This window comes from Notolepis coatsorum, assembly GCF_963971535.1.
Source record: "Notolepis coatsorum genome assembly, chromosome: 4".
Taxonomy (NCBI): Eukaryota; Metazoa; Chordata; class Actinopteri; order Aulopiformes; family Paralepididae; genus Notolepis; species Notolepis coatsorum.
In genome coordinates, this window is record NC_140168.1 from 179,008,237 (window position 1) to 179,025,462 (window position 17,226).

At 46.8% G+C, this 17,226-nt stretch overlaps 1 protein-coding gene across 1 annotated transcript in view; it reads left to right on the forward strand.

Annotated features, from left to right (window-relative positions):
- The window catches only part of faah2b (fatty acid amide hydrolase 2b), a 102,597-nt gene that overhangs the window by 14,899 nt on the left and 70,472 nt on the right, over window positions 1-17,226 (forward strand). The window contains exons 2-3 of the mRNA XM_084312234.1: window positions 14,776-14,858; window positions 15,663-15,799. Of these exons, the coding sequence (XP_084168360.1) occupies window positions 14,776-14,858; window positions 15,663-15,799 (220 nt within the window). The remainder of the gene's footprint in view (window positions 1-14,775; window positions 14,859-15,662; window positions 15,800-17,226) is intronic.

A 17,226-nucleotide genomic window follows, 5' to 3' on the forward strand; every position in this document is an offset into this window, starting at 1 on the left:
GTTCTAGACACCGGTATGGTGAGCTCACGTTGGATGAGCGTGGCTAGGTGCGCTCCGGCTAGGGCTGCGCAGAGCTCTAGACGTGGGATAGATTGTTGCTTGCGTGGGGCTATTCTCGAGCGGGCGAGGACAAATGCTGTGTAGATCTCTCCCCCCTGGTCTTGGGCCCGCAAGTAGGCTACTGATCCGTATGCGACCTCTGAGGCGTCACTGAAGACGTGTAAGTCCATTTTACATGTCTCTGGCCTCACCGTGGGTGGGAAGTAGCTTCGGCGCATATTAACGCCTGGGAGTGAGTGGAGCTCCATCTCCCACTCTCTCCAGGTGGATGCAAGGTGTGCGGGAATGGGGTCGTCCCAGCCCTGGTCCTTGTCCCACAATGCTCGTACAATCATTTTTGCCCTGGTGGTGTACGGTAGAATACATCCTAGCGGGTCATATTGTCGGGCGAGTGTTGTGTACACACTCCGTCTGGTGGTCGGCGCCGCCGCCGGCCTTCCCTGCTCCGTAGTCAGGGGCTTGTGTCTGTAGTGAAGCGAATCTGTTTTGAATCGCCACACCAATCCCAGGGTCATCTCCTGGGCTTCTCCCGGGATTGTAGCCATCCAGGTCTCGCTGCTGGCTGCCTTGTCCTCGGAGGAGAGGCTGCGCAGTACTTGCGGATCGCTGCTGGCCCACTGCCTGAGATCAAAGCCGCCTTTGATCAATGAGGCGCGGAGTTTAATCAGGAGAGCCTCGGCTTCTTCCTGGGTTGAAAGGCTTTGTAGACAGTTGTCTACGTAGAAGCTGTTCTTTACGCTGTGTCGGACCTCTTCGTCCGCTGCTGGGTCCTCTGCTACATGTTTCTGTAGTGCAAATGTCGCACAGCAGGGGCTGCACGTCGTTCCGAAGGGGAGGACTTCCCATTGGTAGATGGCTGGGTGCTCATCTCCTGGCTTCTCTCTCCATAGGAACCGTAACAGGGGCTTGTCCGCCTCTACTAATCTCACCTGCAGGAACATTCCTTTAATGTCCCCGCTGATGGCCACCTTTTCCTGGCGGAAGCGGAGTAGAACGCCGAGTAGGGAGGGGCCGAGTGTGGGACCGGGCAGTAACTCTTTATTCAGATTTTGGGATCCGATCTGGTAGCTGCAGTTAAATACTATGCGGTCTTTACCGTTGTGATGGACCTTGTGGTGGGGCACGTACCACGATTCAGTGGTCTGGTCAGCCTCTTTAATGTCCATCTTTGTGACGTGTCCCGCTGTGATGAGCTTCTCAATCTCAGCGCGGTATACACTCTCTTGGGCGGGGTTCTTGGCTAAGCGCCGCTCCGTGTTCAGCAGGTACCGTTCTGTGGCGTCTGTCTTGGCGTGGAAAGTAGGCATTCCTTCTCGCCGCAGGAGTGGCGTGGCGTATCTCAACACGCCGTTGACCGGGACTCTCTTGGTCCCTGTCTCGAGGAGGTGAATGGCGTAAATGTCATCTTTAGAGCGAATGTCTTTCTTTCCGTTCTTAAAGGGCATTTGTTCCAGGGTCCATAGCCGCTCTACGTGTTGCAGGAGTGCGGTTTCTCCCTCTGTGACTCGGGAGTGGAGACATCTAGTGGCTGTACTTCGGTTGAGAGATTTGGCGAGCGGGCCTTGGAGAGTCCATCCCAAACGGGTCTCGACTGCTGCAGGACAGCCTCGGGGTCCGGTATGAACCCGGTCTATCGGGACAATGAGGTCTGCATGGTCGGAGCCTATCAACAGGGTCGGCATAGCATTGTCTATGAGCGGGATCGGTAGCTTGCGCAGATGTGCATATTTCTCCATCAGCTTGGCGACGGGGTATGTGTACCGCGACAGTCCTATTTCTTGGCTGGTGAAAGCGTCTGCAATCTGGTACCGTCGCTCAGGCTGGCCGCTTGCTGCGATAGAGAATGAGACATTCTCGCCCTTTATCGTCTTCAAATCTCGTCTTATTGTCCGAATTGTCATTTGGGTTTCGCTTCCCCGCAGCCCTAGCTGGGCCGCAGCGGAGGCGAGCAGCAGGGTCTTCTCTGACCCGTCATCGAGGACGGCGTAAGTGTCCAGGACTTTATTCTGGTAGCTTAGTGTCACACGCACTACTTTTAGGAGTACTCGGGCTCCACTGCTGCTGGCGGGATCGATGTACATGACGCTCGCTTTGCGGCTGGATGGTGCAGGTGAAGGGCGCCGTCTGTTACTGTCGTGAAGTATGTCCAGATGGGCTCCATCGCACTTGGTGCACCTTTTCTTTAAGCGGCATTCGGCTGCCATGTGTGAGCGCGCACAGCGAAAACAGCGCTTGTTGGACTTTATCCATTGACCTGCTTCCTCCGCGTTCAGCTTGGGGAAGGAGTCACATTGCGCTAGCCAGTGTTCTTTCTCACAGTAGGGGCACACTATCTTCCACTTCTCCGTTCTGGAGGGGGTACTGTGGCTCCTGCTGCTCGGTACTGACTCCGATTGGTGCATCACAGTCACCGATCTTCTTCCATCATTTAGTCGTCTGGTTCCTTCTCTGGAGCCAGGGGTGCTCCGTCCGAATGTATCTAGCCGTAGGCTGCTGACTTCTCTCGCCAGGAAGTCTGCTAGATCGAGGAGGTTCGGTTCGGGGCCATTCGGGTCTCTGTGGTCCCTCTGCCGCCTAAAGCGCTCCTGACGAGCGGGCGGCAGCTTCTCCAGAATCCTTTCCACATTTGAGTTGGCGTAAAGTTCATACTTCCCCTTCTCTCTTTGCGCTCCCAACATCCCTACCAGGGACTGCACTCTGATGGACAGGTCGTCCAGTGCTCGATTGTCTATTGCTGGGGGTAAGCGGTCGATGTGTCGGATCTCCTGGATCACGTAATCCCATATGCGCCCATACCTCTGGTCCAATGCTACCAGCGCTGCTGTGTATGGGGTGGTGGAAGTCGCGTAGGCGAGCGCTATATTATGTGCGCGGGGCACCTTTAAGTGCTGCAGTAGGATGGCGTATTTGTGGCGTTCATCCAATACATCCACCAACATGGTCTCCAGACACATGCGGAGTTCTGTATACTGGGCCCGGTTCTCTTGGGTGAAGTCGGGTACCATAGGCGTGCCAATGTATGACGCTGACTGTGGATACATCGGCGAGCGTTGGGGGAGAGGCCTCCTAGGCGAGTCTCCTCCCGCTCCTTGGTATGGGCTGGTACCGGCAGTGTACCATGGCCCGCTTGTCCAGGTGCTGTTCCTCGGTGCGGGTCGTGCGTCGTGCTCACCCGTGTATAGAGTCGGGGGTCTGTAGCGCAGCTCCGCGGGAGTATAGCCTGGGCTGTACCGGACCTCCTGGTCCGGTAGAGTACTGTGCTGTCTTCGGGCGTGGTTCTCCTCCTCTTCCTCTTCGTCTTCAGTTAGGTCATCCAGTGCTTGTAGTCTCTGGTTTAGCCTCTCCACAGGATATGCTGCTCCTTCCCGGTTGCTAGGTCTCGCTTGGACCGGTGGGGGGAGGTGGTCTGTGGGGGGTATAGACCTCGTCTGTTGGTCAAGTTCAGGGTTGTTTACTCGGCTAGGGGATGCCGCCCTGGAGGTGTGTCTAGACGAGTTCCTGGAGCCTCTGGCGGAGGGAGAGGGTGTTGTCCGTCTGATCAGCTGTTCTATTAGTTGCGCTTGCTGTCTGTCGCGCTCTGCGTCCCGTAGAGCACCAGCAGCTGCTCGCTGGCTGTCTGCTCGGTCTCGGGCCACATTCTCTTCCATCTGAATGCGTCTTATTTCCAGGCGTATGTGCTCTTCTTCGCTCCGTTGCTGTAGCTGCAATCGATCGCGTTCACCCTGGAGTCTATCGCGTTCAGTAGAGGCTTTCAGGCTGACGAGGAATGCCTGCTGTAGGGTCCTCTCTGCCTCGCTGGGAGAAGGCGGTTGTATAGGGGAGCCTTCCCTCGGGGTACTCCTTGCGGAGCTTTGGAGCTCTATCTCCACGGTGCTCTCCCCGTCTTCTTCCGTGCCGAGTTCTCTCTCGGTAGCGTTGTATTCCTCCCGGGACTCATCGGGGACTACTTCTTCAGTACTGGCGGGGTGTGAAGTCATGTCTGGTTCCCACTGGTCCCCACCGTGAACTTGGTCAGTTACATTAGAGCCCGTAGGGGCCTCTATGGTCGGGGTAGTCTGGGCGTTGGGGTTAGACATACTTTTACTTTCTAGTTTTACCGCGTTTACTGTTAGTAGAAGACTAGGTTGTTGACTGACAGCGTAAGCCTCTAAGTACTGAGGGAGCCGTCGTTCGCGCTGCGGGCGTTGGTTAGGAGGATCGTTTCGTGGAGTGTTCATAATAGGCCATTTCAATATTAATAACACTATATTAATATTACACTAATTACCCTCCGGCTCGAAGGACCAATTGTAACTGAGGGGTACAATTCCCTGACTGTATTACTAGATATGATACTTACTACCACTACCTTTGTACTTAATATTCGGCCACCCAGTACACGGCATAAATATATTATCATGAACACTCTCACGTAGATGAAACGGATCCAACACAAATGTACGAATTAGAAACAGGTCTTTATTTCCTACACAGCGATGGTGTGTAGAATAAGCACTTAATCACTTAATTACATTTATGAATTGAAATAGTATGCACTTTTATGGCAAGGAGTATTCGTCGGTATATCAATAGAAAATGTCCAATCTCTGAAGGCGCAGGTGGTAAATATACGACCTGGAATAGTTAAGGAATAACAGCAATGATACTTTAATGATTATAGGCTGGATACACTAGAGGGGGTTAATCCGGTCGCTTGTAAGCCGACAGGAGTAGGAGGGGGGGGGGGGGTAGAATCCGGCTGCCTCGTCCGGCCAAGGGTATCCCAGGTGAACCCACTGTAGTGCCGTTCAATGCGCTGGCGATCCTTGGACCACAGATGAAAGCAGGTGGACTCTTTGTGGGCCGGCTCTCTCCGGTCCACGGGGGAGAGACGTGAAGCGACCTCGTCTTGCAGAGCGTCTCCTCACCTTGCGTCCTCTCCAGGGGGGGGGGTTCCAACACACGGCAGTGTCGGGGGTCTTTATCCATAGAATAATCAAAGTATCCAAAGCATAATCCGTGCCTGGGAAGGCGGGCTGTTGTCGGTAGAATAATCCGGTATACAGGTCCACTCGCTCGTCGGCTCTGGGGCTCCTCGGGTGCAGCTTCACATAGGGTCAACCACCCTGGGTAAGCAGCCAGTTCTCTGCCCGAAACGATGGGGTACTGACTACGGTAGTATTCTCACCGCACGAAGCACTATATATTAACAGACTATTATTAGCTTAATAGACTACGTCCAACTCGACGATATAGTGCCAAATATGACTATTCAAATATTAATATACACGATGTCTCAATACCGATGGTAGGCGAACTTGGCCTTACTCCCACACGTGGCGTCGCGGAGAGGCTTTACGTTTGTGACTCTATTGGAGGGTAAGAAACTGGACTGAAAAGAAAGTCCTACTTTAGTAGCGCAGTATATATACGCACTATGAACAAATAGTCCCATTAGTGGTGCGGTAGCCAAATTCCTACGCGGAACTAGGACTTGTTCGTACATGTCGAGCGGTACGTTTGAACTGGGTCTGAGGGGTATGGCAGCCTGGCACCAAGGTCTCGACCAATAGTAGAATGGAGACTATTATGGGATGTTCAGTAGGCTAGAATGGATATTCAATGCATATTGTACAAGGAATATACAAGGGATATCAGGGAATATTAGAGAATATACAAATACAATTAAATATATATATATAAATAAATAAATATATATATTCGGTTTAATCTGGCCCTTCACAACAATTATAGTCATCAAAAGCATGTCTGTCACTATAGCCAATTGAAATGCTAGAAATGGTCACGTGGACTGGGAGAACCAATGGAATAGTCCCACGGGCCCCGTGTATATTTCCCTAACGCACTTTCACTTCCACATTCGAGATGCGAGCGAGTTGAAGAAAACAAAACAAACATCTTTGGATAGCAACAGGAAAATATAACGCTGCTTTTAATAAACAGGAGCCATACTTAAAATACGGGTTTATCGCAACAGGTCAGTGATTCTTGCGTGCCGAGCCGACGTCCTCTCTGCATAATATGTGGCAACAACAACAACAACGAGGCAATGATGACAACTGTGTTCAAGTTGGCAGATAAAGTAGCTGCATTCAACGCCAATCTGGAATTGGAGGGCGGCGAGTGGATATGACATGTTTCAAACATTAGCAGGGATTTTGGAGGACTTAACAACAAACAAGGTATGGTGAGTCGTGTTTTCATGCATTCTGATCTGTTCATCACCCGCCGCGGTGATCTGCAACAGCTGATCTGCTGTTCATGAATGAATGAATGAATGAAAACTTTATTTAACAGATTGCAGAATGGGTACAGTACGGCGCAATACACACAATTGTTAAGGGGATGCAGACCAGAGAAAAACGTTTGTCTTTTTTCAATATCGGTATATTAAATTAGCCATTGTTTTTGATCCTGGCCCGCCAAGCAACGGCTTGGGGAAAATCTGGCCCGTGGCCAAACCTAATTGCCGACCCTTGCACTAAAGGATTGGGCCAAGAATACAGGTGTAAATGACCTATGGCGATTACTCAACCCAACGGCCCGAGAGTACTCTTTTCGCTCTGCAAGACACAGGATATTTTCCAGAATAGATTATGTTTTTGCATCCCCTAGACCAGGGATCGGCAATAGGCGGCCCGCGGGCCGACATTGGCCCGCCAGCAATAATTTCTGGCCCGTCGGATTATTTTGAGAATATGATATTTATTTTACGCGCACGAAATATTCACTCGGGACGCCAGGGTGTCTTTTATTGTGAAGCTGTATCTATCTACCGGCAGTCATCAAAAGCATGTCTGTCACTATAGCCAAATGAAATGCTAGAAATGGTCACGTGGACTGGGAGAACCAATGGAATAGTCCCACCGGGTCGCATGTATATTTTCCTAACGCACTTTCACTTCCGCGTTCGAGATGGAGCGAGTAACAAAATGTGTTAAAAAAACAAAACAAACTTCTTTTGCAACGGGGAAATATAACGCTTCTTTTAATAAACGGGAGCCATACTTAAAATACGGGTTTATCGCAACAGGTCGGTGATTCTTGCGTGCCGAGCCGACGTCCTCTCTGCATAATATGTGGCGGCGACAACAACAGCAGCGAGGCAAGTTGGCATATAAAGTTCAGATAAAGCATTCAACGGCAATCTGGAATTGGAGGGCGGCGAGTGGATATGTGACATGTTTCAAACATTAGCAGGGATTTTGGAGGACTTAACAACAAACAAGGTATGGTGAGTCGTGTTTTCATGCATTCTGTCTTCTGATCTGTTCATCACGCGCCGCGGTGATCTGCAACAGCTGAATGAATGAATGAATGAAAACTTTATTTAACAGATTGCAGAATGGGTACAATACAGTACGGCGCAATACACACAATTGTTAAGGGGATGCAGACCAGAGAAAAACGTTTGTCTTTTTTCACTATATTAAATTAGCCATTGTTTTTTATCCTGGCCCGCCAAGCAATGGCTTAGGGGAAATCTGGCCCGTGGCCAAACCTAATTGCCGACCCCTGCCCTAGACTATTTGATAGCTATGACGTGGAATTGGTACCCAATGCACTTATCAGATCACAGCTATTTACTCCTGAAGGGCTCATTTGGTAGACTGACATCCCGAGCCCCAAGATGGCGATTTAACTCGACACTGCTGAAAAACAATGAATACATTATACAATTCAAAGTTGAACTCATTAAATTCCTGCGGAGTAATGCGGGTTCGGTACAGGACCCCAGAATGTTATGGATGTCGGTAAAGGGTTTTATCAAGGATTACACTACGGTCTTTGCCTCCAACCTTCGCAAGAATCGTTGTTCCAAATTGGTAGAGCTGGAAACGCTTTACTCGTCGTTATTCTCGAATCGAAACTACTCGGTTCGATTGGAGTCTCAAATTAATGTGTTAAAAAAAGAGATTAACTCTATTTTAAGACAACAATCTGAATTTCAAATACGCAGCACAAGACAACATTATTACTTTCATGGTTCTAAACCAAGTCACCTACTAGCTATGAAGATACGATCCAACGCACAATTTGCAGATATCCCTACTATTAAGGACCAATTGTTACAGACCCAAATTAACGAGACTTTCAGAGAGTTTTACTCCAACTTGTATAAATCAGAAGTGGTTTTCGATCATAATAAGCTGGATACATTTCTAAATCAAATTAACCTACCTAAACTTTCAGAGGAAGACGCTAAACAGTTAGATACACCTATTACACTAGAGGAACTTAGGGAGGCTATATCTGAAATGCAAAGTGGTAAGGCTCCTGGTTGGGATGGTATCCCTCCAGAACTGTACCTCTCATGTTGGGATGTAATTGGACCCCTATTACTTGATATGATTTTATACTCAATCGAAGAGGGGAATTTCCATAGGAACGACAATATTGCACTCATATCTGTCCTTAAAAAAAAGACAAAGACCCTACCGATTGTGGTAGTTATAGACCCTTAAGCCTCCTCGGAACCGATATCAAGCTGTATGCTAAGATACTAGCCATCGGACTTCAAAAGCATATGACATCTTTAGTTCATCCTGATCAGACTGGCTTCATAAAAGGCCGCCTGATCACGGATAATATTAGACGGTTAGTACATGTGTTAGACGCCAGCAAGGATGCTGTGCCACCTACAGCTGTATTATCCTTGGATGCGATGAAGGCCTTTGATAGGTTCAGGCCACGTGAGCGGATCGGCGCGGCCGTGAAATCCGCTCTTCGCTCTTTAAAGCTTGGTCCGCTCCGCTAATCGATCATGTTGACCCCGCCCCCAAGTCGCTCTCCGCTCGCTCCCCGCTCACCTTGAATCGAGCGCTCCCCGCTCCCCGCGCCAGATCGCTCGGCAGATTTTTTATTTTTTTTGGAGCATGGTGTAAATTAGCTCAAACTACAACAGTCTACACCCCCTGGGCCCCTTAACAATTGTTTGTATTGAGCCGCATTGTAATTGTACCCATTCTGCAATGTTAAATAACGTTGTTTATCCATTCACTAGCTCTATTAAGCGATGATAGGCTAGCCGAGCCACAATGCTATGGTCGCTGCCATTAATGTTAGCATGTAAGCTAACGTCAACAACAATGGCGTCGATACTTTTTCTAACAGGAGTGAGTGTGGGCGTCTCTACAGTGACAAAGCCTGAACAGGATATCACAGGTTCACCCTTCTCATTGGTTGAAAATGGCCTTCATGTTTGTACATCGCCATCTGTTGCTTTGGCATTGTACTGCATGTATATTACATCAACAGTGTTAAACCACTGTGAGCGACCTGGAGTGGATTGGAGCGGAGGAGAACTCTCGCTCCGGACGTCGCGCCGACCCATTTTAAAACCCACTCCTCGCTCACGTCAAAACCGCCCGCTCCCCGCGCCGCTCACGCTCCGATCCGCTCACATGGCTGGTTGGAATGGTCTTATTTATGGGCAGTACTCGGAAGGATGGGGATAGGAAACGGATTCATTAATATGATAAAAGTACTATACAAAGACCCATCGGCCATGATTATAACAGGTAAATTCACCTCCACACTCTTTCCTGTGTCGCGCCCGTCCAGACAGGGTTGTCCTCTTAGTCCCGGACTATTTGCTCTATCCTTAGAGCCTTTAGCACAGTATATAAGACAATCCCAATCCATAGAGCCAATCTCAATTAAGGGCACACAGCATCATATTAGTTTATATGTGGACGACGTAATATTGTTCATGCAAAACCCTACCACCTCACTGCCTCATCTTCTCAAGCTGATTGATCATCAATCTATCGGGATTTAGGATAAACTGGCCAAAGTCGGCCTTCCTTCCACTTAATGTCTCTGCGAAGGCTACCTTCCTTCCAGAAAATATACCAATGGTAGAACACTTTAGATGTCTTGGAGTTGAAATATTCCCTACTATATGCCAAACGGTGAAGTATAATTATACAAGAGTCCAAGATAGGATCACAAATGACTTTGACAGGTGGTCAAAACTTAAAAACTCAGTACAGGCCCGAGTATCAATAGTTAAGATGGATGTTTTACCTGTATATTTAGCTTTCTGGGACCAACTGGGTCCATTGATGCTCGATATGATCAATTACGCTATCGAACAAGGGGAGTTCTCAAGAGATGTCAACATGGCGTTGATTTCTTTACTTCTCAAAAAGGATAAAGATCCCAATGATTGTGGTAGCTATAGGCCCTTGAGTCTTCTCGGGGCCGATCTAAAAGTGTTTGCCAAGGTGCTGGCCCGCCGCCTGCAGAGATTTATGACGGTATTGGTACACTGCGATCAGACTGGTTTTATCCCGGGGCGCCTGGCTGCAGATAATCTTAGGAGGCTGTTGCATGTAGTCGATAACAGTAAAGACAATACTGCCTCTTTGAACTGCTGCGGTCAGGCAAGCGATACCGGAGTCTCAAGGCGAGCACAGAAAGACTCAGAAGAAGCTTCTATCCCCAGGCCATCAGGCTGCTAAACGAACAATGAACACTACACAACAACAACCATCAAACGCACATAGCACACACATCCACACGCACACACTCACTTTAAACAAACACACTGTAGCACCCACTCCACACACTTTATAGCACACACCCACTTTAAACAAACACACTGTAGCACCCACTCCCCACACTTTATATTTATTGATGAAGGATTGCACTACAACTCGTACACCTTACTGTAAATTGTACCTAAATTGTACCTCATCCCATTTCTGCTTTGCACTATATAGTACTGTACATTAGTACACTGCATAGTATTGTATATTATATGGTAACTCAGTTACGTCTATTCTGCATCGAACATTGTACATATGTCTATACTGAACACTGTGACCTCATTTTCTACTTCTAAATTACATGCTATACTATGTTATTTGATACTATCTTGTCTAGCACAGTCTCTGGAGCGTAACAGTAAGAAGCATTTTGTATGAAAGTATTCTGTACTTCTGTATGACAACTATTAAAGAAACTTGAAACTATACTCTGGGATAGAATTGTCTGCCTTGTACATATATATTCTCTGCTTCGAAGTGGTTATGCTTTGGCCCTCTTTCGAAGTGGGTTATGCTTCGAGTTATGGTTAGGGTTAGGTCTTCGCTGTACGCGGGCTACGGAAAAAGATCACTCCTCACAGCAGGGCCGTCAGAGCGCCGGTCCTGATAGCGCCGGCCCTGAGAGCGCCGCTCGCATTGCTCTGCGGTCCTGCAGCTGCATGCTTCTCGTCTCGGTGGCAGCATTTAAAGCCGTTGTTGTTGTTGCCCTCTGCCGGTAAAAAGTTGTACCATAACTACACAAATGTGAAATGAAAGTCAATGGAGAATGCTGGAAAGGAATTCACCCAAAATACTTCGAGTCACATTGCTCTGCGGTCCTGCAGCTGCATGCTTCTCGTCTCGGTGGCAGCATTTAAAGCCGTTGTTGTTGTTGCTGCCCTCTGCCGGTAAAAAGTTGTACCATAACTACACAAATGTGAAATGAAAGTCAATGGAGAATGCTGGAAAGGAATTCACCCAAAATACTTCGAGTTGCATTGCTCTGCGGTCCTGCAGCTGCATGCTTCTCGTCTCGGTGGCAGCATTTAAAGCCGTTGTTGTTGTTGCCCTCTGCCGGTAAAAAGTTGTACCATAACTACACAAATGTGAAATGAAAGTCAATGGAGAATGCTGGAAAGGAATTCACCCAAAATACTTCGAGTCGCATTGCTCTGCGGTCCTGCAGCTGCATGCTTCTCGTCTCGGTGGCAGCATTTAAAGCCGTTGTTGTTGTTGCCCTCTGCCGGTAAAAAGTTGTACCATAACTACACAAATGTGAAATGAAAGTCAATGGAGAATGCTGGAAAGGAATTCACCCAAAATACTTCGAGTCGCATTGCTCTGCGGTCCTGCAGCTGCATGCTTCTCGTCTCGGTGGCAGCATTTAAAGCCGTTGTTGTTGTTGCCCTCTGCCGGTAAAAAGTTGTACCATAACTACACAAATGTGAAATGAAAGTCAATGGAGAATGCTGGAAAGGAATTCACCCAAAATACTTCGAGTTGCCTTATATATTTTTTGTTGGTATTATTAAAAAGGGTACAATAGATGCATTCCATCAAATAGTAATTTCTTTATTTCATCAACATTTCACAAGAAATTATAACATGAAATCATATTGTTACACTCAAGTAAGTACCCCACCCATCACAGGATATGAAACATATTCCTACTTGCTAATCCTTGTGCCTCTGTAACCTTCTGCACCAAAAGACAGGCTTTGATTGGCCCTATAGTGAGATATTACATGCACAGACACAGACACAGACACACACACACACATGCTCCTAAATGCATAATGTCCTTGGATAGACTCCGCCGACTGCGGACATAATAACGGATTCTATGTAATTACTAATTATACATTATGACATTAATAACTCTGTTACACTCTCGTGAACACAATATCTCACGACTGCCTTGAGATAATTTCTTCAAATTCGGCACAAACGTCCACACTACTACTCTATTTTTTTATATTTTTTTTTATTATCTTTTTCCCCTTTTTCCATTTTTCTCCCCTCCCAATGTTAGTCGTTATGCCAATTCCCAATCCCCTTCCTGGTCGCTGCGCACTCTACCCACTACTCGGGTATACACACAGACAGTGGAGCTGTTTGCAGATAGCGAGCATTTTGACTTGTTGCGTGGTGGCGATGTCTCGCAGATAATACAACTACAAATATGATTAAATAATATATATATTTTATAAAAAAAAAATATATATATAAAATAAAAAAAAGAATGTGGCAGGTAAGAAATATGCTTGGCGGGTAGATTCTTCCCATCTACCCGCCACTGGCCAGTGAGTCAAAAAGTTAATTTCGTGCCCTGCTTCCCTCGCTGTGCAGGCGCCCCAACCGAACTGTAGGAGTCGCTGTTTTTTTTACAACGACCCGGACCCACCCACCGGCTTCCCTCCCGCTGACTCTGCCAATCGAGCCAGTATGATGGCCGGCCAAGCCGGAGGCAACGCTGACAGCCGGATTTGATACCAGTGTCTCTTGCGTTGGTGACGAGCGCTTAGTCCGCTGCGCCACCCAGCCGCCCCAGACTACTACTTTCATTGGCCATGTCCCCATGCTTAAGCCCCACCTCCTTCCTATCTCATGAATCATTTTTTGTATTCTTTAATTTATTTATTTTTTAAATGGGGACAATACATATTAATGGTAATTTTCATGTAAATGTCACATTATAGCCAGAGGCAAATTTCCATCTGTAGTCCCTTTCAATGGAACAGACAAATTACAAATGTACACAAACTTCATAACCACAAGAACAGATAACAGTACATGTACAACTTACTAATCTACACAAACTTTGTACAACTTACTAAACTACACAAACTTCATAACCACGAGAACAGATGACAGTACATGTACAACTTACTAAACTACACAAACTTTGTACAACTTACTAAACTACACAAACTTCATAACCACGAGAACAGATGACAGTACATGTACAACTTACTAAACTACACAAACGTCATAACCATAAAAAACAGACAATAAATAAAACAGACAATGACAATGCATTAATAGGTGCGATGTGGCGAGACAAAGGGGGAAATATGAAGACTATACGTTTTGCTTTAGGTACAGACTGTTAAAGTGACTGGTCCCTGTGCCAGAATGCTAATGTGCTCATTTCATTGCACTTGAAATTGTAAAGTGCTGGAATAGATTGCACGTTAGTTGTAGATTGTACATTGTCCTGTTGCACAACATTTCAGTATTGCACAAGCTATTGCACTGGATAGACGCACATGTTGTCGGACGAGCACATGGCCTGTAAAGAAGCTGTCAGTGTTCTAGCTCAGTCAGTGGGTAGAGTACTGGGATCTGCACTGGGATCTGCACTGGGATCTGTACTGGGATCTGCACTGGGACCAAATCGACTCAAATCAAATGTATTTGTATAGCCCGGGATCACATGGAATAGCCCCCATGGCTGTACAAGAAACATCACAAAATATCAAAAACAAAAACCACCATCAAATCCAAATATGCAACACTCCAAGCCTTTCCCCAATGAAGATACGGATCTGTACTGGCATCTGTACTGAACAAATGTAAACAATGTGGTAATCTAGGATTCTATACTTATACACAACTCTATGATGCATGTGTGTGCCCTGTGTCTGACTATGCTTCTGCAACACTGTGTATCACATAGCTATTCAATCCTTTTTGGGAGTCTAAACATACTTCAGTTTTGGCCATTAGTGGAGATATGGGATGGGAACCTCCAAACGGCAGACATGAATGTAAAACGTGCCGGCTTTGGAATTGACTCGTGAAAATGTCTGATCGGACATTTTGCATCGTCATCTTTGGGCTAATGCCATGAAATCCTTATTTTATGGGAAGGATTTAGCATTCATTTTCCAGAATTGATTATTGTTTGATATTTAGGTAATTAGGAGTAAAATGTTTCTCATGTGCAAAGAGAAATGGTCTGTTGATGTACTATACGGTTACGGTATAACCAATGCGTTTCGGCCTTTGTGAAGCTTCAGCCGCCCCTTGAGAAAGGGCCGGGACCCCATAGTTAATGAGTCACCGTTTACTAGGATTGCTGTCCTCACATTACCTATGGAGTGATTATCTAACCCTAACGATGTTGTCGGCTGGGTCAAACACTTACTCTCGTATTGATCTCCCCCCCCCCCCCCCCCAGGTGTCCAGTGTGGAGATAGTGCAGGCCTATATTGACCGAATTCAGGAGGTCAACCCTTTACTCAATGCCATGGTGAAAGACAGGCAAGTAACCCTATCAGAGCTGGATATTATGTCTGAATACATCACACACACACACACACATGCTGCCTGAATCTCAAAGTAGCTATCGGAGCTGGATATTATGTCTGAATACATCCTATCGTCTACACTCTTTACCTGCACCTTACTCCTCGTCGTTCCTGGTTACAATGTGCTCTCCTTTCACCTCTTTGTATTTTTCTATCTCTTTTCCAATCTTTCTTCCTTTCCCTTCATGCCTCCTTTCTTTCCTCTCCTCTCTCTCCTCCCCCTCCTCTCCACTGTCCCCCTCCTCTTTTATTACCCTCCCTCCTGCCCCCCCTCACCACACACACCTCCATTCCTCCTCCTCTCCTCTTTTATTACCCTCTCTTCTGCCCCCCCCTTCCCTCACAACACACACCTCCACCTCCTCTCCTCTCCCCTCACCACACACACCACCTCCTCCTCCTCTCCTCTCTTTTATTACCCTCTCTCCTGCCTTCTCCTCACCACACACGCACACACACACCATTCCTCCTCCTCCTCTCTTTTGTTACCCCCTCTCCTGCCCTCTCCTCAACACACACGCACACACACCTCCATTCCTCCTCCTCTCTTTTATTACCCTCTCTCCTGCCCTCCCCTTTCACCTCCTTGTATTTTTCTATCTCTTTTCCTCTCTTTCTTCCTTTCCCTTCACGCCTCCTTTCTTTCCTCTCCTCTCTCCTCCCCCTCCTCTCCGCTGTCCCCCTCTTTTATTACCCTCCCTCCTGCCCTCCCCTCACCACACACACACCTCCATTCCTCCTCCTCTCCTCGCTCCAGGTTTGCTGCGGCTCTCCAGGAGGCGTCTCAGGTGGATAAGCTGATCGAGGAGGAGACTGGAGGAGAGGAGGTTCTCGAGGACCGGCTCCCTTTACTTGGAGTCCCCCTCTCCGTGAAGGAGGCCTTTTCCCTACAGGGTATCTACTGGACTTCCTTTATTTCCTATCATTTATTTTAGTTGGATCTTTATTCTTTGGAGTCCTTACGTACCTCTTTCTATATTCCTCGCCATGTTCATTGCCACGCCTCGTTTTTTTTTTAACGAATAAAGCGGCTTCGCTGTGTGTGTTAGACCAATCAGTGACGGTTATACCTGCAAACCCCGCCCCCCCCTGGTGAGGGCGGTACTATAGGGAGGTGTAGTCACTTTAGTTTCCTGCGCGGTCCACCCGTATAGGGATTTATCATTGGGAAAATGTATTATCGGCTATTGTAATAATTCTGCCTCATGAACATTGGCAAGCTTTCCATTTTTGCACAAAATGAGTTCCCTTCTATCACTAACATTATTGTTTAAGCATTTTTTGTTTAAATAAAGTTAGTTATAAGGTTGTTTTAATTTGTTGTTAAAATAACTACACTTACCTGGGCCCTGTTCCTCGTACCTTAGCCAAGTTCAGGATAACTTGACTTAAGCCTGACCTGTCGGTTCCTCGAAGCGCGATTGTCTAAATCACTATGGCAACAGATCAAAAAGTTTGAACCTGCTCCAGCGCAGGGTTAAGTTCAGTTAGCTGGATCAGTGGTTCCAAAAGTCGGGGTCGCGACCCAAAGGTGGGCCGCGAGCAGCCACTGGAGGGCCGCGAGATGATTAAAAAAATTTAAAATTAAAAAAAATTGTCAGGCCACTGAACTTAGAAGCAGGCCAGGACAGTGTTTCTAGTTGTATTCTAAAATTATATTCTATTGTATTCTAAAATGTGACTATATGGTTTTATATTAACTTAATAAATATACAAAAACGAAAAATCTACTTATTTCAACGAACATTTCAAACTAAATAACAGAGTATGCACATAAAACGCTGAAAACAACCGAAGCAACAATAGTATTTTAATGAGGCTATTATGATTATCATCATTATTTTGCAACAAGTTAGCCCTCTCATAAATAGCACATATAAATGAATAACTAACTTGAACTAACTTAATAGGATTGAAGTGATATTTGGCTTAATAAATCGGTCGCCTGGCAAAAAAAAAGAAGAAAAAAAAGCCTGACGATGTGCATTGGGCCGCGGCTCTCTGACGCCTTATTTTCTGGGTCCCGGCCTGAAAAGTTTGGGAACCCCTGAGCTGGATAACCTGCATGGCCAGGCCCTCGCAAAGAAATGCCATCTCTTCCTGAAATAATCCTCACACTCTAGATCAATTATACCATTCTGAATTATGTTTTTGTGCTTCGTTTTTCTAGAGGGGGCTTTTGAAATGTAAAATAATAGACCTAAAATTCTGACAATAAATCATATTCAGCCTATGGATTTACTTTGTACTAAATAATGCACGTCATAGTTATACGGCGCTCGCGCTCGCGACACACACTATGTGGTTATTTTAATAACGAG